The 21,385-nt window shown below is 38.9% G+C and overlaps 1 protein-coding gene across 3 annotated transcripts in view; it reads right to left on the reverse strand.

Annotated features, from left to right (window-relative positions):
- CNTN5 (contactin 5) overlaps positions 1–21,385 on the reverse strand; it is a 716,457-nt gene that overhangs the window by 126,798 nt on the left and 568,274 nt on the right. For all 3 annotated transcript variants that reach the window (XM_068145236.1, XM_068145244.1, XM_068145226.1), the window contains 3 exons: positions 14,133–14,269; positions 12,044–12,173; positions 10,027–10,177 (listed from right to left, as the gene is read on the reverse strand). In XM_068145236.1, the coding sequence (XP_068001337.1) occupies positions 10,027–10,177; positions 12,044–12,173; positions 14,133–14,269 (418 nt within the window). The remainder of the gene's footprint in view (positions 1–10,026; positions 10,178–12,043; positions 12,174–14,132; positions 14,270–21,385) is intronic.

Below are 21,385 nucleotides of genomic sequence, written 5' to 3' on the forward strand. Positions count from 1 at the left end.
TTTGTCTAGATATCAAACACCTTTTAACCTATTTTGGTACACAATTTAATTTTCTGCAAAGCATATCTAACTTTAAAAAAATATGCATATACTAAATATTTCTCTCTGGAAGCAATGGGTAGATGAATATTTACAATCCATGGATTTTCAAGATTGACAGACTGGAGAATGTCAGAATATAATGTGACAGAAGATGCCAAATGCAATACAAATTTCCTTTACATTTCAAAACTGAATAATAAATTGTGTAATATTGGTAGAATGGTCACTAAATCCTGATACAATGGGTGACAATCTCAGGTAGTGATAGAACTAGGGGGAATGGAATGAAGCTGGAGGTGGGGAGATTCAGGCTGGATGTGACGAGGAGGTTCTTCACCATGAGAGTGGTGAAGCCCTGGAATGGGTTGTCCAGGGAGGTGGTCGAGGCTCCGTCCCTGGGGGTGTTTAACACCAGGCTGGATGAGGCTCTGACCAGCCTGATCTAGTGTGGGGTGTCCCTGCCCATGGCAGGGGGCTTGGAACTAGATGATCCTTGTCGTCCCTTCCAACCCTGAATGAAACTATGAAAAGCCACCCTAACTAATTTAGATTTATGGTAGATAAGAAAGAATGTTCCCTGGAAAGGTGGCTTTCTAGTGCAAACTGGGTTTTAGCAGCTCAAAGGTAGGAGAGCTTTGTAGCCTTCGCACATATCATGGATGATGACTAGTAGAGCTAAGAAAATATCAAGTGTCACTTAAAATGTAGTTTAGCCCTTTGCTGTTCTGTAAGTATACAGTTGAAGTACATGCTCTCAGTTGGCAGTCTGACAATATTTCTCAGTCTGAGTTCATTGCCCAAATTTCTCAGAATGCCTTGGGAATTTCTCCTTTACCATTTGATTTTTGCTAATTGTGACAGTTTCATAGTATCATAGAATCAGTCAGGGTTGGAAGGGACCACAAGGATCATCTAGTTCCAACCCCCCTGCCATGGGCAGGGACACCCCACACTAGATCAGGATGGCCAGAGCCTCATCCAGCCTGGGCTTAAACACCTCCAGGGATGGGACCTCAACCACCTCCCTGGACAACCCATTCCAGGGTTTCACCACTCTCATGGTGAAGAACCTCCTCCTCACCTCCAGCCTGAATCTCCCCACCTCCAGCTTCATTCCATTCCCCCTAGTCCTATCACTACCTGAGATCCTGAGAAGTCCCTCCCCAGCCTTCTTGTTGGCCCCCTTCAGATATTGGAAGGCTGTGATACTTAAAGTCTGTGCCTTTAAGAAAAAACAGCTGCAGAATTCTCTAGCTGAATGTTTGGCTGTAAAAAGGAAAACAAAGATTAGTTCTAAACGAATTTCACTGGTCAGATGTGAGATGTACCACAGCAAATATCTCCAACATTCTTTGTCTCACTCTCTCCAGCTTCAGTCTGTCGGACTTTTTGTTTCTTGGCCAGAAACATGCAACTGACCCTGGACTGAAACTGATAATATAAGAGAAACTAACTTTCTTAACAACTGCTTTGAGCTAATGAATTTCCCTTAATATCCTTTTCTCTCTTTTTCTCCTTTTTTTTTCCTAATTAACTACTAGGGGAAAGGGAAGGAGGGGGAGAGAGGCTTGGGGGGAACCCGAAGTGGGATCCTCCTGTGAGGGAGGATCTGTGTTGTGTTCTTTCCTGTAAATTCTTGTATGATATTGTAAATACTGCATATTTTGTATATATTCATTGCAATTTCATTATTCTGCTTGTAAAATACAGCCTACATTTGCTTCTCTGACTGGGTTAGCTGTGCTTTATTGTTGGTGCGTGTGGGCTAAAGCAGCACACCACTACGCTAATTTAACAAAAAAGGTCTTGGTGCCTACAGAATTAAAACATTTTACTGCTATGTGGTAACATGTCACTGAGTGATAGTAATTATTGTTTATCTAAAATTACTATGTCCATGTCCCTAGTGCAGTGACAATGCCCAGAGATTCTGGCTGAGGTAAGACTCTCATGTGCTGCTGAACTTAAACAGAACTTTTGCTATCAAGAACATAAATAGAGATACTTCTTCCATATTGAAGCCAGCTATCACCAAATGATTTCTGTCCTATTATGTGCTGTTAGCCTTTTAAACACAGTGACAGCATGTGGACAGTCTATTGGGTGTGGTTTTTGGCATGTACAAACTCCTAACATGCCTGAGGGCCACTTGGGGACAACTACTTGATGCAAGATAAAATCCAGCCAGGGACTAGCTGCTTCATAGCATAGTTGATTGCATACCAGTGCAAACCCAGGCAACACTGCAAGACAACTTTTAATTTACTTGTGTAGGTAAATCATTTGCCCTAACTAGTACACAGCATATAGGAAGGCAAATGTGAGATTTGCTTCATGTAATATGCTGGACACTTCTCTGCTGTAAAAGTACTGATCTTGGTCCATGGCCAGTCACTACAGTCCTTCCTGGGCTACTCTGGCACAAGCATGTCTGTGTCTGTGTGACCAAGGGAAATGATCTAGTAAAAAAATAGCCCTGGTGAAATAAAAGGGGATATTTTTCACCTGAATCAGACCCATAAATCTTTTCATTGTAAAGTACAAGGCCTGAGTTAAATTTCAGCAATTTGTCACTGAAACCAGACCTGACTGCGCTCATAGGTACAGAAAAGCAAAATTTTTTTGCCTAAGGCCCAGAAAGCAGGAAACATTTCAGGCATTATGAGTCCTGGACTGTTTCTTTAATCATGCTCTCTGTATGAGAACATGAGTACAAAGTATGAGCTATTTAGGAGTGTGGCTAAAACCATTGTCTTGTCAAAACTCATGTTCTGTAATATAATCAATGAGTGAAACAATGGTGCTTTTGAACAAACATCCTTTCTTTTTTCTTTATTCTTATTGTGAATTGATAGTCTTGCCATTTGTTCTTACAATATAGTTGAGGTTATCATTGTTTCCCTTTTCTACTTTACAAGCAGAGCCCTAATTCCCATTATGGGCCTGCCACAGCTAAATTAGACCATGATTTATGCAAAGTATGTAAAAGAAATTACTTGGAGAACTCTCTCAGGAAGGTACAAGTTTCTGTCATGAAGTTTCTCTTTCTTAATGCCCCCTGCACTTTCGCTCTTCAGTACTTTTGATCATTAAAGTGCCTCCTGGGAATGCGAGTATCAGCTGGTGGCATGAAGGTAAGTGTTTAAATTCCCAGGAATTTTAGATGAAGTTCATATTAAGGAAAAATTATGCTGAAAGTCATAGTCTGAAGAGCCTTGAGCAAAGGAAAACCTTTAGGTGACTGATGACTTTTCATACTCTACCTGTGTGGTGGACAAACAGGCAGCCGTGTATGAAACCAGAGAAAGGAATCACAGAATTAGAATTCATTAACTACTTGCTCAACTGATAATTAGTTGTGTAAGTGGATATTAAAGACACATACAGCATGTCTAATTTTAATTGAAATTGGGAAAGATATGGTAGAACACTTCTTCAAACATCGAACCAAAGAGTGAAGAAAACAACATTATGAGAAGAAGAGAAGAGAAGAGAAGAGAAGAGAAGAGAAGAGAAGAGAAGAGAAGAGAAGAGAAGAGAAGAGAAGAGAAGAGAAGAGAAGAGAAGAGAAGAGAAGAGAAGAGAAGAGAAGAGAAGAGAAGAGAAGAGAAGAGAAGAGAAGAGAAGAGAAGAGAAGAGAAGAGAAGAGAAGAGAAGAGAAGAGAGAATTGAATTGAATTATCAGGTTGGAAAAGACCTTCGAGATCACCAAGTCCAACCTATTACCAACACCATCTTATCAACTAAACCATGGCACCAAGTGCCTCATTCAGTCTCCTCTCAAACACCTCCAGTGATGGTGACTCCACTATTCCAATGGCCAATCACTCTTTCTGTGAATAAATAATGTATACTTCAATGCACAAGTGCCTAAATATACACTTCTGTATGAAAATCAAGCATCATTTCCCTAAGAATAGTCATCAAATGCTTAAATAGCTGTAAAGCAGTAGATGAAGCACATTATTAAGGAGAAATAATAGGAGTTACTGCAATGAATACCATTCCTGGGAAGAAAAACTGGGATGTTTTGAGATCACAGAAGTTATTTAGAATCTTTTAGATAGAAATTTCCTTGAATATAAACAAGAGGACACAGTCTCAAGCTGCACCAGGGGAAGTTTAGGCTACATGTTAGGAAGAAGTTCTTCACAGAAAGAGTAATTGGCCATTGGAATGGGCTGCCCAGGGAGGTGATGGAGTCACCATCACTGGAGGGGTTTAGGAAGAGACTGGATGGGGTGCTTGGTGCCATGGTTTAGTTGATTAGATGGTGTTGGGTGATAGGTTGGACTCAATGATCTCAAAGGTCTCTTCCAACCTGGTCAATTCAATTCAATTCAATTCAATTCAATTCAATTCAATTCAATTCAATTCAATTCAATTCAATTCAATTCAATTCAATTCAATTCAATTCAATTCAATTCAATTCAATTCAATTCAATTCAATTCAATTCAATTCAATTCAACTCAACTCAACTCAACTCAACTCAATTCAATTCAATTCAACTCAATTCAATTCAATTCAAATCAATTCAATTCAATTCAATTCAAATCAATTCAATTCAATTCAATTCAAATCAAGTCTAGTCTAGTCTAGTCTAAACTCAGAATTTATTCGGTAGCCTGTGGAAAATGCTGTTTGTTAACCTAGTTGACTACATGAGTAGCCATTTTCTTTGGATATTCAAGTGGGGACACAAAGTAAAAGCTTCAGGCTGCTTAATAGTCTGCTCCTGTACCTGGATTAATTCTGAAGGTGTTTCTTTTTCACTAGGGAAAAAAAAATTGTGGCATTTTCAACAAAAAGTGGGATGGTAGTAAACTGAGTTGCAGTCCTGTCTGTGTGGCTGGTCATGAAGATACAGAAAAACTTGTGCCAGATTCAAGTTGAGACTGATGGGACCAACAGACAAACTGAAAAATCACAGTTCAGAGTACATTTTCCCATCCATGTTACATATACACTTTCTTTTGTTTTGTTTAAACAACTGTTACATACCACAGTTAGATGGAATTGAAATTCTTTTGGAAAGCTACCACTGTGATGATGAAGACAGCATATAATACATACCTCTCTTGCAAGCAGATACATAAAATACATGCCCCTACTAAAAAACATAACACAACATGTACTAACCAAGGCACTTCATAAAACTGAACACAAATTTCACCTGCAAACCCACATATTTTATTTTCTTGTTTGTGCTCTGAAACACCCTTCTTTTTCTTTTCTCCTTTGTTTGGTGGTTTGGTTTTGTTTTGTTTTATACCACAATTGAGCCATAAAGGCATTAAACCAGGAATTTACAATGGTGACACTGACAGATCCTTAAATATAGTTGACTGAAGAGTAAAGCTGTAATAAGAACTTGTCAAAACTGAAAATGAAGGAGTCTGAGAGACCAGAAAAAAACCATAAAAGCATCCATTTCTAAGGTTTGTATGATGATATTTTTAGATTTGTGTGCTCTAGGTGTTTCCACTAATTGCATAGGAAAGTGTAACAGAAGAAACATCTAGGTATACAGAACAACTACTTGTGTAGTTCAGAGACTTCAGTATTAACCTGAAGGTAGATAAAAGTCAATAATCTCAGGCTTCCCTGTAGCAATCCTATATTAGTGTTTGAATTTAATGTCCCCATACAAGATCCTTTTCTTCTCTCTTCTCTCTGGCTTTTTTTTTCCCACAGCTGCTGAATGTTAGAGACACAACTGAAAGAGCACAAAATGATGCAAGCTTAGGTAAAGGCACAATTTCAGCAGCCACAAGCGTAGATTGAAATGTTATATCTGCATTATTATGAAGGTAGAACTTCCTCATTATTATTTTGCTGCGGATTTAATGCCTGATAGTTTCACAAATATTCATGCATCCCAATTTTCAGTATCTACTAATTTTATTTGTGACATTTAATGGCTAATTTTCAGGGCACTTGCCATTAATATCTGCTACCTCAATGAACAGCTACTACAGGGTTCTCTGTGGCTGAAAATCAGTCCAATGACCTCAGGTGAAACACACAGTGAAAAAAAGAGCATATAAAGAAGAAAGCAACTTTGCTACATGGTTTTACATAGTGGGTAGGTTTTGTATAAGTAGGTAACAGTTCATTTTCATGAATTTGGATGGCCAAGCAGGTGTTGGGCAGAGAATTTCATGTGTCATGAAAAAAGCATTGCTATTTATTCATTATATGTCCATCAGATATCCAACAGATCAGAGTCTCCCAGTTGATTGCCATGCTGATCAACTGACACACACACTGATAGGAGGGAATAAGCAGACACAGCCTGACCCTTCTCAGTGGTGACCAGTGACAGGACAAGAGACATTAGACACAAGCCAAAATACAGGCAATTCCATTTAAATATCAATTTCATTTAAACATAAAAACATCTTTCTTATTGTAGGGGTGATTAACTAGGAGAGAATAAGGTTTACAGATAGGCTGTGGTGTCTCCATCCTTGGAGATACTCAACATCTGAGTGGACATGACCTTGAGCAGCCTGTTCCAGCTGATTCCTGTTCTGTTTGGGGGATTGGATCAGGTGATATCCAGAGATCCCTGCCAATCTCAGATGTTCTTAGATTCCTTGGTATTATTCAGTGAAAAACAAACAAAGAGGTTTTACCAACTTGCAGTCAATGAAAATCCACCATGATGCCTGCTGCAGGGATGGGGATATTGAAGTTTGTGTTCCAGGCTAGGCCATCACACTCAAGCTAGCTAAAGATTCCTCTACCGCTTAACCTGAAGGAGTATCTCCAGAAATACTTCAAATAGAAATGGGATGCAGGAAAACAATTGAGCCATTGGAAAAGTGGCAGGTGGAGTATTTTTATCATTTATTTTCCTCATAGAAACTCTTAACAGAGTTAGGTCCTCAGGCAAAGTTAACCTCTGAGCTAGGTGGATGAATGAGAGCAATTATATAAGTAATATAAATATATTTTAAATGTAAGTGAAAGAACAAAACCAGATTAACAAAGACAAGGTTTTTAATACCTATGACTCCTCAGGCATATGTGTTTAAATAGCAGCTGCAGTCACTACTGCAGGGCAATCTAGACAAGAAAAGTCACCTGACTTTAAGAAAGTGATGAAACACAGATTACAGTTCCTGGAGTAATGGCTAATGAAAATTTGTGCAGTAGTAAATCATTAGAAAATACCTGCCATTTATAGAATCCTGAACACAGAAACTGGAAGAATTTATGGACAATGTTTGTCAAGAATATAATAATTGACTTTATTATTATTACTCATGATTTATATTGGGGAGTAACTGACAGCAGATTCCATTCTATTCTACTGTGTATTATACAGGTTATTATCTGCATAAAATGATGTTATGATATATTCCTTTTTATTGCCTTCTTTTAGTTTGATACATAAGTTAAAAATTATATTGCAAACAGGCTCCTGACTTTCTGATCTGAATAGTCTGAGTCTGTGTCTTATTTAGAAGCTGATGCTAAAATAGTAAAGGAGGAGATTAGGAAGTATTTCATTAGAACATTTCAGAACTTCATTAAAATGTTTCTTTATCACTGTACTCTTGCCCAAGGGCCCAATTCTTCCTACTTAGGACCCAAATCAAAGTTCCTACCAAACATTTTATTACAAAGCAAAGCATAAACTTATTCTTCCAGAGTTAGATCCAAATATAATCCACTTTTCTATAAACCCAAATTTACTTATTGTAGTGGTTTGAAAACCAAGAGGCTGATATTCCCCACTACCAGAAATACTGAATTTATGGCATTTTTATGACTGTAGGGCATTATCATCCTGGACAGAGGATTCTGGGTTGCTCTCTCACTTCCCAGGTTCTGAACATAGGTGTCTTTCCCTTGTTTTCAGGATTCCTAGATGGTATTTTCCCTTTCTTTCTGTTTTATATACACACTGATGTAGCATGATTCTTTTGTAGTGGAGGAGTAAATATTCTGTGTAAGTCAACTAAGAACAGCTCCCTGCTCTTTTTTTTTTCCTTTCTCTTTTATGTCTTGGTGAGAGGAGAGGGAGAAGGTGGCAGTGGAATAGGGGGCAGAAGCACTAAACCTGTAATATTTATGAACTAAGAGATTTTAAAGTTCTTTATTAAATAAATATGCTTCCAAAAGACTAATCAAATTTATTACACTATGACATTGCAATGCTCAGAATGATAATTTCTATCAGCAAACACCTGTGAATATCCTACTTGTTTTGCTCTATCTTAGAGAGTTTCCACTCATACAGAACCCAGTTCAAAATGTCTGCTATAACATGCTTATGCTTTCCAAGTTGAATCAAATTATCTGACTGTTTAGAATAATGATTGCTCACCAGGGGAGGCAAACCAAGGATATATACACTGTGAATGTGAAGACCTTGAGTTGGATAATTTGTTCAAATTTAAAAACAGACCAAGAGAGATGGGGCTCATGCAGACTCTTTCCACAGTTGTGTTGCCAAGTGAGTCACTTTAGCATATCAAGTGCATTTGAAACATTTGAGGCTTTTAGACTGAATTAAATTCCAGGAGCTAGAGTCAAGGTCTGACTTCAGCAACAACTGTACAAGAGCAAGAGCACACTCAGCCTTCTGCTCAGTTTCAAAAGGAATAAAAATAAAGTTGAACACATCCGAAGTCTCTTAAAGATTTGAAATAGTTCAACCTGTTCTTTTTCTTCCATGTTTCACCTTTTCCCATTCCAGTCTCTGTCAAAACAAGTACCAAAAAGCTGCAAATGCCAAAACCGTACCTCCAGCTCTTATTTTTATGAGATTTTTAACCTCAGAGGTAGGCTATGTTTTGACAGACATCAAGTAATTACCAAAATGTTTTACTGGTCTTGGATCAAAATGTGATCTACATCTGGTGATCAGAGAAACCATAGTGAGTTCTGTGGAGGTGAGAGAAAATGGTCATGCAATGAAAATAGTGTAGCTACAGCATAGAGGCATGAGTCTCAAGATATTTGACATAATCAACATCTGTATAATATCATTCAGTCATATCTTGTCAATATATACTGTATGATTCATTCCTGTTAGTAAAATGTTATATATAACACTGTTTCCCTCTGCCTCAGCAAAGAAATCACGGCATGAAGAGTTATACGTTTATCCTTCTCTGAACAAAACAAATACCACGAGATGAAAATGGAACTTACCTGAATGAAATGGTTTTTGCAGCTAATGAGGACAGATGTGCTCAGCTGCTTTCATCAATATTGCACAAATGAACAAAAAAAGCCTTGCTTTTATCTTTTTGACTCATGCCATACAAGACATTTTAAGTGGTTAGTTCACATATTTCACCAGAAAGAAGATAAGATTGCTCTGTCTACTTAAAGACTGGCAAAACATTCTAGTATACGGACATGTAATCTTGTAAAGTGCAATTACAGCTGGCATTTAACCTGCAGCGCTTAAACTATGTTTAACATACAGAGCTGGACGAAGCTTATTTAATCAAACACATTCTATTAAACAGATGTGCTGCTGAGTACAGAAATTACTTGTATAATTAAATCCTATAATGGAATCACTGTGATGAAGCTGCAAATCTGCCTTATTAAAATTACTTGAAATGAATGAGCACATTTGATATTTTATGTGGTCTTGACTACCTCAGTCTCTGTGCTTTTCATACCTTCATACAATAAATTTGTAATATCTCTACAATGTAACTGAAGTATTCTTGAAATGAGTAACAGACAATATACAAAAACCCCAAACCCAACAAACAAACAGCCCCTGACAAACTCCCTTTCATCTGTCTGCATCTCCAAACTGTGTTAAGACTTTTCATCTAAATATTGCGAAAACAATCAAGTCACTTTTGTCAGATAAGTCAGACTGACAAAATAATTATGCCATACCTATGCTAACTTATCCACATTCTTGTCACTCGCTGTATTTTCCTCTTATATCAAAGAATCAAACACACAAACACAATATTTAGGTTACCAAACAGGCTTCTGACCTCTTACTCTCTCTTAATGCTTTGTCTCCTTTTTTCCAAGTGATAGTTGGCTTTGGAGAAGCTTGTGGCTTGCACTCAATGACAACTTCTTGGCCCTTGGTAATAATTATGGTTTTCTTCATTTGATTTGGTGGGAAAGTGGGAGCTGAAGCTGTTAAAAAGAAGTAAGTTAAGTTTACAGAGAACAATCTCAGCTCCTGTTTCATTACATTCCAGTAGAGTAGAATAATAAATTCGTTTAGGGTATAGAATCCCCATTTTTCCCTTGGCAATTATTAATCTGGTTATGAATTAGTGAGATGCCCTTTACATCAGCATACTCAAGCAAGATTGTGAAATCCAGCAGCTTCAGAAATCAAATATTGAAGCTGATCTACTTGCACCACCCCTATTTTTATTTGGTAAATAACTTGTTAGAATTAAACAGTTCAAAATTAAAGACATTTAAATTACATAACTACCCGAAACGCAGTCTTTAGGTAATGCTTACAAAAAAACCACTGCTGTTAATGAAATTTTATTGCTTTCTCTCTTTGTAGTTGTTTGAATACTTGGAACTGAAAAATGAGTTCTTAATAAGTGATATTTAACCACATTGTCTTCGTATTTAACTTTTCAAGAAGTCCTATCGATTTCCATGCATCACCTAAAGTAGGAAATATATTACAAGATGATGCTTCTCCCAGGCACCCAGTACCAGAACAAGAGGACACAGTCTCAGGCTGCGCCAGGGGAGGTTCAGGTTGGATGTTAGGAAGAAGTTCTATACAGAAAGAGTGATTGTGCTATAGAATGGGCTGCCCGGGGAGGTGGTGGAGTCGCTGTCATTGAAGGTGTTCAGAAGGAGGCTTGATGGGGTGCTTGGTGCCATGGGTTAGCTGTTTGGGTGGGTTGGATTGGTTGATGGGTTGGACACGATGATCTTGAAGGTCTCTTCCAACCTGGTTTGGTTTATTCTAATAAAGGTTTATTCTAATAAAGGTTATTCTAATTACTGTAACTTCACATCAAGAAAGGACAGTTATTCTCAAGTAATCTCATATCTTTGTGTGTTTTTAAAACTACTTTTGCAAAATCAAAGCCCTTCCTTGCAATTATCTCAGATACACATATAGGAACATATTACACTCTATTGCCCCAAGTACATAGGAATTTCCTACTATTATTTTGGGTAGTTTTCATAGCAGACCTATTTATGTGGACAATTTATGCTGTCCTTCTCCCTTTAATAACCCAGAAAATTAAAGTCAACTGCTTCTGTAATGCAGCATTATGGTTAAAATTTATCAGGGGTACAATTTTACAAGTGACCAAATGAAAGACTTGATTTTAACTGCAGCAATGTGTAATGGCCATTTCCAGTTTGGGGGAACATCAAAGGAAGTGTGCAACTACCTGATATAATAGGTACACTTGTTTTGTAATAGGTATGAGACAGAGCAAGAGAGCACTGTAAGCAAGAGGGAGTCTCTTTGCTGAATGAATCAGAAATTACAAAGGAGTGTATTTGCTTTTCTATGGGTGATATTAGCTCAAGTATGCAATTTCCAGTATTTGATCAGTTCTGGTAGCTTCATAAGACATTTTTACACCTTTAAAATTAAGATCATGCCTAATGACCTCTGAAAAATGGCCAGGCAGGGTAAAAGGAATAATTTAATTTTAATAGAGACTAAAATATATTTACTTTCTTTGAGTTTCTTCCCCTGCAGTTAATTCTGAAGGATTAAAAAATAGTTTTCTGTTTATTTGAACTGAAATAGCCTTGTGTGGGAAATGGTCGCAAAATGTAACTGAGTAACTGAGGAAAGGAAATTTTCAGTTAACACAGTGACCTGTACTGTCTTAGACAACAAAGGACTCACAGATAAGTAACAAAAATAAAAAGGAGCTCACTTTTATCTGCTCAGCTAAGTTTGGACTGACAGAATCTCTGCTTTATCATAACAGATCAAGAACAAATGTAATTATCAAAGGGGAAAAAGGGAACTGCATGCTCTTTTTCAATAACACTCACCTAAAATCTTCAGTTCAGCACTGGCATAAATTGTGCCATACTTATTTTCTGCTAAGCACTGATACATTCCTGCATCTGAGACATTCACACTGCGGATCATCAGAGCACCATTAACCATCTCAATCCTGGTCTGTAAGGGAATAAAAATTAAGAATTCTATAAGCAAACAGGCGCTGGAAATTTGCTGTGCTATAAGCATAAGGAAATGGGACAAAAGAGATGATTAAGCTAAAATAAAACTGAGCAACGAAGTTCCTTGGGCTGACTTTTTTCTGGTCATATAAAGAATGACAAGAGTAAAGCAGGTGGAGGAAGGGAGAAAAAATTCCAGAAGCATTTGAAGGTACATATTTTTCAGTGCAGGTTATCTATTTCCAAGGCTTGCTAATGCCTGCTTGGGTTTTTTCTTGCTATCACCTTTACGTGACTTTTAAAAGCAATGCATCCGGGGCACTTTAATGAGGCAAGAACTCAGTTGTGGGTGTAACATATCTGATGATTTTCACATCTCTAGCAAGTATTTTATTTCAGTCATGGCAGTATTTTCATGAAAGTGGTCTTTTAAAGGTTGCTTGCATGAGTAAGAGCAAAAGTGTCTAATTGCCTCATCATTACTGCAAATTTCTTCTTTGACAGGTCCACTAGTAGAAATTAATTACCCCCGCTGCAACAGAAGGGGCATAAATAGCTGTTTATTGAAAAGTGTACCACATGGAGCTGTATAATGAATAATTTGAACTACTATAAAGCATCTCCAGATTTCATTATTATGGTTGCACATTTAATTAAAAATGGATAAAGAATAAAGAGCTTGGAGATGCAGAAGAAACTGAAAAAGAGTTCTCTCCATTGTAAGCCCCCAGTTTAAACTGAAATGTAATTTGCCATTTCAAAGCCTGGTGCAGCTAATGGCTTGGAAAATCAGAAAACTAAAAAAGAACAGAGAGTGAAATTGCTTCAATTTCAGGACTAATAAGTACAACTAAAAGAGCAGAGACAGGTAAGGTAAAGGCATACAGTCTTGTTTTAAATGCCTCACAGCTTCAAAAATAAGCTATGTTTATGTTTCCTCTCCCAATTTTTGCATAATTTGTTGATGTTCACAGACAGAGACAACATTTGCTAAAAACAAAGGCATTGCATCTTTTATATTAGTAAACCAAGACTATTACTTCATTTCCAAATGGAGTCATCCCTCCCCCCCCCCCCCAAACTGAACAGCTTTATTTTCAATCTGGAAAAATACATGAAAGAAATTCGCAAAGGTTGGTTTGGTTTTTTTTTGTTGTTGTGCTTTTGTTTGTTTGGTTTGGTTTTGGGTTTTACTTTAAATATTATGTGACTGTAAAAATGGAAAGCTGCTAGTCAGAAAACCACATGATTTTGGCTGATACATTGATGGTTTAGTGAGAGGAAAAGAACAAAGTGAAAGAAAAATTAAGCCATGCCATGAGTGGTCTTTCAAAAGGAAAAGGTTTGATTCTAAAATATATCAGGTGAGTGTAGTTAAAGACCTTTTAAAGAGCTATTATGAAGTATTTGAATGTTTTTGGTGGCTTGCTCCGCTACTTACAGAGAATTAAAAGACTTTAAAACTCATGAAAGTACAACAGTCATTGTCCCTTCTACATTAGCCTGCTAGTGTTTTGAAGGTCATGATTATGTACAAACAAAAAATAACACATAACTTTGGGAGAAATATGAAGGAATCTGATTCGGTAAACACAGTAAAAAAATATACAGAAACACAGAAAAAATATACAGAAACACAGAAAAAATATAGATACAAAGGGAAAAAACCCTAAACATACTGGAAATTGATTAGATGTACATTACAATACAATGGCAGATGCTGTTTCAGGCACAGCTCACAAGATCCCATCTCCTAAATATTACTGATGAGTTACTGGTGGGTGCAATTTAACATTGCTTGAGATAGTTCAGAGGGAATCCACCCAGACAGCCTGTTTGTATTGTAACACTTAAATAACTAATACAGGGAAATGCAATGTTTGAGGTATTTTTCAGTACATTTTTCACTGACTTTGAATGAAAGGAGAAACATGCAACATACTCGTGTCTAATGTACCTGTGGCCAGAGAGGAACTCCATTTTTCAGCCAATGATATGTGGGTCTTGGCTTTCCAGTGGCTTTACATTCCCATTGGAGTCGATCCCCGCTGTCCAATTGAGTATCATTAAGTTTCTCCACCCATTGTGGGTAGGCTGCAAGAAAAAAATGTCATGCTACACGCAAAGGATATAAACTGGTAAGTCTCTAGCTGATATGCAAGGATCTAACCAATTAAATATCTTAAATTGTGGCTACAAATCTTAGCTTACCCTCAAAGAGAAGTACATTTAAACAAACAATGAAAACCAAATGAGAAAGTAATAAAATTAACAAAACTCAATAACTTCAAAGGAAATGCTTTAATAGCAAAAGACAGTGAGCAGTATCATGAGCAGGAATAGAGAGCTGCCTGACTTAATAAAATCCTATGGATTCAATTACTGCACTGTCTATTACTGCATTCGTTATTGCTGAATTTAGGAGCATTTGCTTGCCATACAATATTTAGCAACTTTTCAAGACCTAAGATATTTCAGTTATCCTAAGGAGTTTTACTTGTTTGTCAATCATCACTGACTGTTTCTTGTAATTTCTTCATGTTTCATTTAGCTGGGAATGACTGAGCATTTGGTAAAGTATTTGCACATAATTTCTTTAAGTGTCTTGAATTGGTTTCATATTTCAAGGGAGAAAATGCTTTTGATCTTTTTAAGCACAGAACACATAAGAGTTTTGTTGATCTCTATTGATGATCTGGATGAGGGGATTGAGTTCATCATCAGTAGATTTGCAAATGACACCAAGCTGAGGGCAGGTGTTGATTTGTTGGAGCGTAGAAGGGCTCTGCAGAGGGACCTTGACAGGCTGGACAAATGGGCAGAGTTCAAGGGCATGAGATTTAACACATCCAAGTGCCGGGTTCTGCACATTGGCCACAACAACCCCATGCAGTGCTACAGGCTGGGGTCAGAGTGGCTGAAGAGCGGCCATGCAGAGAGTGACCCGGGGGTACTGGTCGATAGTAGGCTGAACATGAGCCAGCAGTGTGCCCAGGCAGCCAAGAAGGCAAATTGCATCCTGGCCTGTATCAGGAACAGTATGGCCAGCAGGGGCAGGGAGGTCATTCTGCCCCTGTACTCAGCAGTGATGAGGCCACACCTTGAGTCCTGTGTCCAGTTCTGGGCTGCACAGTTTAGGAAAGATGTTGAGTTGCTGGCACGAGTCCAGAGAAGGGCAACAAAGTTGGTGAGGGGTTTGGAGCACATCCCTGTGAGGAGAGGCTGAGGGAGCTAGGGCTGCTTAGCCTGGAGAGGAGGAGCCTCAGGGGAGACCTTATTGCTGTCTACAACCACCTGAAGGGAGGTTGTAGCCAGGTGGGGGATGGTCACTTCTCCCAGGAAACCAACACCAGAACAAGGGGCATAGTCTCAAGCTGCGACAGAGGAAGTTTAGGCTTGAGGTGAGGAGAAAGTTCTTCACCAAGAGAGTCACTGGTCATTGGAATGTGCTGCCCAGGGAGGTGGTGGAGTCACCATCCCTGGAGGTGTTCAAGCAGAGATTGGATGTGGCCCTTGGTGCCATGGTCTAGTCATGAGGTCTGTGGTGACAGATTGGACTTGATGATCCTCGAGGTCTCTTCCAACCTTAGTGATACTGTGATCTTTGAGGTCTTTTCCAACCTTGTTGATTCTATGCTTCTATGATAGATGAAATTAATTGACTTAAATATATAACGACTTGGGAGATTTTTAGGCTTTGGATAGTTTTTTTTTGGTGGTGTTTTAGTTATTTATTTGTTTAAAATTAGAGGGACTAAGTAGCTAATAGGCTTTCATTCCCAAAGGAATGTAAAATTCTTCTGCTTGGCGTGAACAGAAATCCAGATCTGTCACAACAGTCTCTGCTTCAACCGTCGGATAATTGATAATGTACTTCAACGTGCAGAACTGAGTTTAAAAATAAATCTTTGAATCTATCTGGCATTTGACAGGTCACCAATCAAAGATGTGAGAAGATATGAAAAGGTATGGCAGGTGACTAACTGCTTCTAGCTTACACCTTGTGCATGGATGGTAAAGAAAATGAAGGAGTTGTCTGTCATTCCTAAGCAGAGAACCATCTGCTTCAGAGTCCCTGACCAGCCAGTTAGCAGGAACCAGAAACATATCAGAAAAAGGATCCTTCATTTCCCTTTTAGTCGAGGAAAACAGAAATATGACTGACCCAACCTCACTCCCAAATCCAAGACTAAAAACTCATGCTACATTATTCCTCTTACTACAGTCAAAGCAATGTATGACATGCTCCATATGTTCTCCACAGCGCTGAATCATTTGATGCTTAAATTATATCCAAGGTTCCAGGAAATCCCCAGAAACAAATTGCAGGAGTCTCTGTTTGCTTGTTGCCTCCTAGTTGCCCTAAAAAGATAATCTGATTGCATTGTCTAGTTGATACTGTTGTTTTCTTTTTGAGTGTTTCAGTGTGCAGAGAGAAAGCATGCTGAGAAGCAATTGTTTCCTTTGCTAATGAGCACACTAAATGATTTTGGAAGATGTGACAGTTAAATGTGCAACTGAAAATTCAGAAAAGTTAGCTAGATGCTATAAAAATCATGCAGTTTCAAAGAGATGCTAAACTTTTCTTATTCATATTTCATTCTTTTCATTATTTTACCTGTTTAAAAATTCTACTCTATGAAGCAAAGCCTATATAATTTCATTTTTCTACGTTGAATTTGATCATATTATGAACCACGGCCTTCAGAATTACAGTGTGCAGCTGTTTGCACTAAATGAAAACCGTTTCCCCACGCCTGGCTATAGAGGTGTTCTCTTGAGCACATCATGGCCATTCCCTACCCTCTGTGGCTGCATCAATAGCATAGCCATGGCATGAGTTTTCCTTTGTAAACACAACATTGCAAATCACAGTAGTATGATCAACTGATGTTAACTACTTTTTTATCATTAGTTGAGTAGTGCTGTCAAAATGTCTGAGGGATGGGATGTGTGGAGGTGAGAGAAAGTTCAGTTCTCCCCCCCCCCACACACAAAGAAACCACAGCTAATTCAGTTGGAGAAGCAGAGATGAATTAAAGCTATATTTACAAGCAGGATGAAATGCAGATTGATATATACACAATATACAGTATTAACAATATATACAGAAATATACAGCAAATAAAGTAATACAGAACAAAACTCCCTCCTCCAGCCAGAGGAGGGTTCCCCCCCTGTACCCCCTCTCTCCCCCTACCTCCCTTTTTTCCCAAGGGGGTTAGAGAGAGAAAAAGATAATTATTAAGGAGGAAATTCTGTTAGCTCAAAGCATATGCAAGAATTAGTTTTTTTTAATCTGTTAGCTCAAGGTTAACTCCTGCAGCTGTTGCTCAGAAGCAGACAGGCTGAAAAGACAGAACAGACTGGACTAGCTGAGATTCAAATTGGACTAAAACTTAAAGTTGCATTCTACCTATCTACCAATGAAATTCGTTTAGAATATCTGAATGTTTTCAAAACATTCAGCCAGAGTGTTCCAGCAACTGTCCCTTTCTTAAAGGCACAGCCTAAAACAGTCACAGGATGTCACCCAGAGAGACCTGGATAAGCCAGAGAGGTGGGCCCAGGTGAACCTCATGAGGTTCAACAGGAGTGTATGCAGAGTTCTGCACCTGGGCTGGAACAATCCTCACTATCAGTACAGACTGGGGGATGAGGTGATAGAAAGCAGCCCTATCAAAGAGGATTTGGGGGTCCTTATGGGTGAGAAGCTGGACATAAGCAGACAGTGTGCACTCACAGCACAGAAGGCAAATTGCAACCTGGGCTGCATCAAAAGATGCGTGTACCTGTCTATCCGAGGATCTCAAAACGTTTTACAAACACAAATTGGCAGTAAGTCTTCAAACTTTACAGGCCAGTTTTTATATATTCTGGGCAAAATGAAATTCAGCTGCAGAAAATAGACTACTTTCTCAAATTATTAAGCAACTTACTGGCTGAAAAAATTAAGGACAAAATTTTCATTAGCAAATGTCCCAAAATGTGAATGTGGGTAGTCTGGGGTGAAAGAAACTTTCTGGACATGAGGCCAGTTGGGAAGTGTGTAGTATGAGAATAGGTAGCTAGTACAGTGAGAAAGATAAAATAGCAAATTTAACCTGAAGGTGCAATTCTGACCACAAAAATCTCTTTCTCAGTAGACATATTTACTGCATGGGACTAACCCAAGAGGTTTAGCATGAGAGAGGAGCACGAACTGCACAATCTAGTGATTGCTGCTATTAGGAAAATGCTTCTAGTCAGGATTTGTAGAGGAACTGTGATTACAGAAAGTTAACAGCTAATTCCTCCATCTAGGTTTTAATTTTTGTGCTTTCTTATATTAATCAGTTTCAGCTGGAATAAAATTTCATGAAAACTTGCAGGATGAGCAGAGCACTTGTGGAAAAAAAAAACCACCTCTCAAAATGGCTCTCTTCTCAAAATAGCTCACCTCTCAAAATAGCTTGCAGTATATATGAATATGTCTTGCATTATCAAAACTACATTTTTAATACCTTTGCCTTTATTACAGCTTCTATGCCTTTCACAGTTCTTCCACTATGTGCTGAAACTACAACAATCTGAAGTTGTCAGCACTGAAATCTCACTTTCTGAACCACATCTGAAGTGTCAGATGCATCAGGCTGTCACGGCATATCTGTATTGTAGCATCAGGTAAGAAATGTAAAAGTCACTGTTTTGTGATTAAATGTGACCAGACAGGCAGACTGGGCATGCTGGGCTTTCTCCAAAATACTCTGTGGTGACCCAAATCAGATGTAACTGATGAAAGGAAGGGGATTCAAACAGACAGCGAGTGAGTTCCTACGGAGATATGCAAATTGTTAGACTGCGGTATGACACAGCTGGTCCTACAGCCTGCCCTGAAATTTTACAAGAAATCCCTAGTAAGCAATGATGGCCTACATCTGAATTTCTGAGCCAATATAATCATTGTCTCCTGGAGGAATAAGATGTCAGTGAAAAGGAAAATGTAAATAATTAATGTTGACTGTTGTTATGAATAAGAGGTAGAGCAAGAAATGCTGTTTCATGTAATGCCCTCGAGTCCTGCCAGATCAGCTGTCATCAAAGCAGCTGACAACTTTGCAAAGTAACATTTGGCAGAACTACTGATAAAAACCTTCTCACCCAAACCCTCTTACAACCCTTTCCAGAGTTGTCAAGGTTTGTATGCCACTGAGACACTACTTCCGTCTTCCGGAGTACTGAAGGCTGCAAGAGGCTCACTGAGGAGTATTTAATCTCAAAGCCATGAGAAGGTACTTGTAGGGGTAGGGTAACAGCTTGTGCTTCTTGTTCTGCTGCACTGAAGGTTGGTGCCAGTCTCCTGGAACCTGTTAACATGCTCTGACCTTGCTTCCTGCTAATGCAGATAGGTTGAACTCTGACTCAGATCTTGTTTTGTCATTTGACAGTCAAATACATAACGACAGACTTTAGAGAACCTTAAAAATAGAGTATCTGTTAATCAGAGGAGTAAGGCAATCTGAAATAACCCTCTTTGGTGTAATATAAAAGAATTCATTCTACTATTATTGCAAAAAAAAAAATGCTGGTTAGCACAAATTGTGCACTGTCTGTAAAGGAAGTTTCATAGTTTCATAGTTTCATTCAGGGTTGGAAGGGAACACAAGGATCATCTAGTTCCAACCCCCCTGCCATGGGCAGGGACACCCCACACTAGATCAGGCTGGCCAGAGCCTCAGCCAGCCTGGGCTTAAACACCCCCAGGGACGGGGCCTCAACCACCTCCCTGGACAACCCATTCCAGGGTCTCACCACTCTCATGCTGAAGAACCTCCTCCTCACATCTAGCCTGAATCTCCCCACCTCCAGCTTCATTCCATTCCCCCTAATCCTATCACTACCTGAGATCCTTAAAAAAATAGAATTTTGACAGTGTTGCAGAACTTCACATTTCTGTCTGGACTGTGTAAAACAAAACTGACGGAGAAAATGTTTCCTACAGACTCCTAGATGTGTGTACCCTCTTTATGTCTGCTCACAACAAAAATGTGTCCAGACAATGACAGAGGCAGAGTTGTGTGGAATGCTACATGGTGTTTTTTATGCCACAGGTCTGCAGGGTGCTCTTGAGGAAAAAGTTTCATTTTCCAACATCCTACCTTCTCTCTCAAAGAGTACCTTTGATGTTTCTTTAACTCTGAATAAAAGGAAGGCAAAGATAATTGAAACACCTTTGTAAAGTGCTTTGGCACCTAGTAGTTCCACAGCTCTAGAAAACAACTGTTAAGTGTATGAGCAGGGGTACATGTTGTAATTCAAAAATGATTTTTTTTTTGAGTTTCAGACATTTTAAGAAATTATGCTAAAAAAAAATTAAATTGCTGTAGCAGGGGCTTCTGTACCTGGCAGCAAGAATTTGTAATAACGGAGAAATATTGGCACAGTGAGAGGCACCAACTTAGGTTTCTGGGATTTGACTGCTGTGTTTGGTAGATGCCTTATGAAACTTCTGTTGCAACTGTGTCCAGTACTGGGCCCCTCAGTTTCAGAAGGACATTGAGGCTCTTGAATGTGTCCAGAGGAAGGCAACAAGGCTGGGGAGAGGACTCGAGCACAAGCCCTACGAGGAGAGGCTCAGGGAGCTGGGGTTGTTTAGCCTGGAGAAGAGGAGGCTCAGTGGAGACCTTATTGCTCTCTCCAACTACCTGAATGGAGGTTGTGGCCTGGAGGGGGTTGGTCTCTTCTCCCAGGCATCAGCACTAGAACAAGAAGACACAGTCTCAAGCTGCGCCAGGGGAAGTTTAGGTTCAAAGCCAAGACAAAGTTCTTCACAGAGAGAGAGTTGTTAGCCATTGGAATGTGCTGCCCAGGGAAGTGGTGGAGTCACCATCCCTGGAGGTGTTCACGAGGGGATTGGACGTGACACTTGGTGCCATGGTTTAGTCGTCATGAGGTCTGTGGTGACAGGTTGGACTTGATGATTTTTGAGGTCTTTTCCAACCTTATTGATTCTGTGATTCTGTAACTGCAGTATGGATGGCATGTCCAAAATGAAAGGTGTAAACTACCATCTTTGGCATCACTGTTGTTTTTTTTTTCCCCCAGCAAATACCAAAAAAATTACTGAAGACAAAAAACCTGCCCTTGACTCTATATGGATAAGAATGAAAAGAAAGGAGAGAAAAGGGAGAAGCATCATCCAGAGATATGCTGATGCTCACTGAAAACAAG

The sequence above is a fragment of the Melanerpes formicivorus genome, unplaced genomic scaffold (genome assembly GCF_026170545.1).
Source record: "Melanerpes formicivorus ecotype bairdi unplaced genomic scaffold, bMelFor1.0.p_v2 SCAF_1, whole genome shotgun sequence".
NCBI classification, from domain to species: Eukaryota; Metazoa; Chordata; class Aves; order Piciformes; family Picidae; genus Melanerpes; species Melanerpes formicivorus.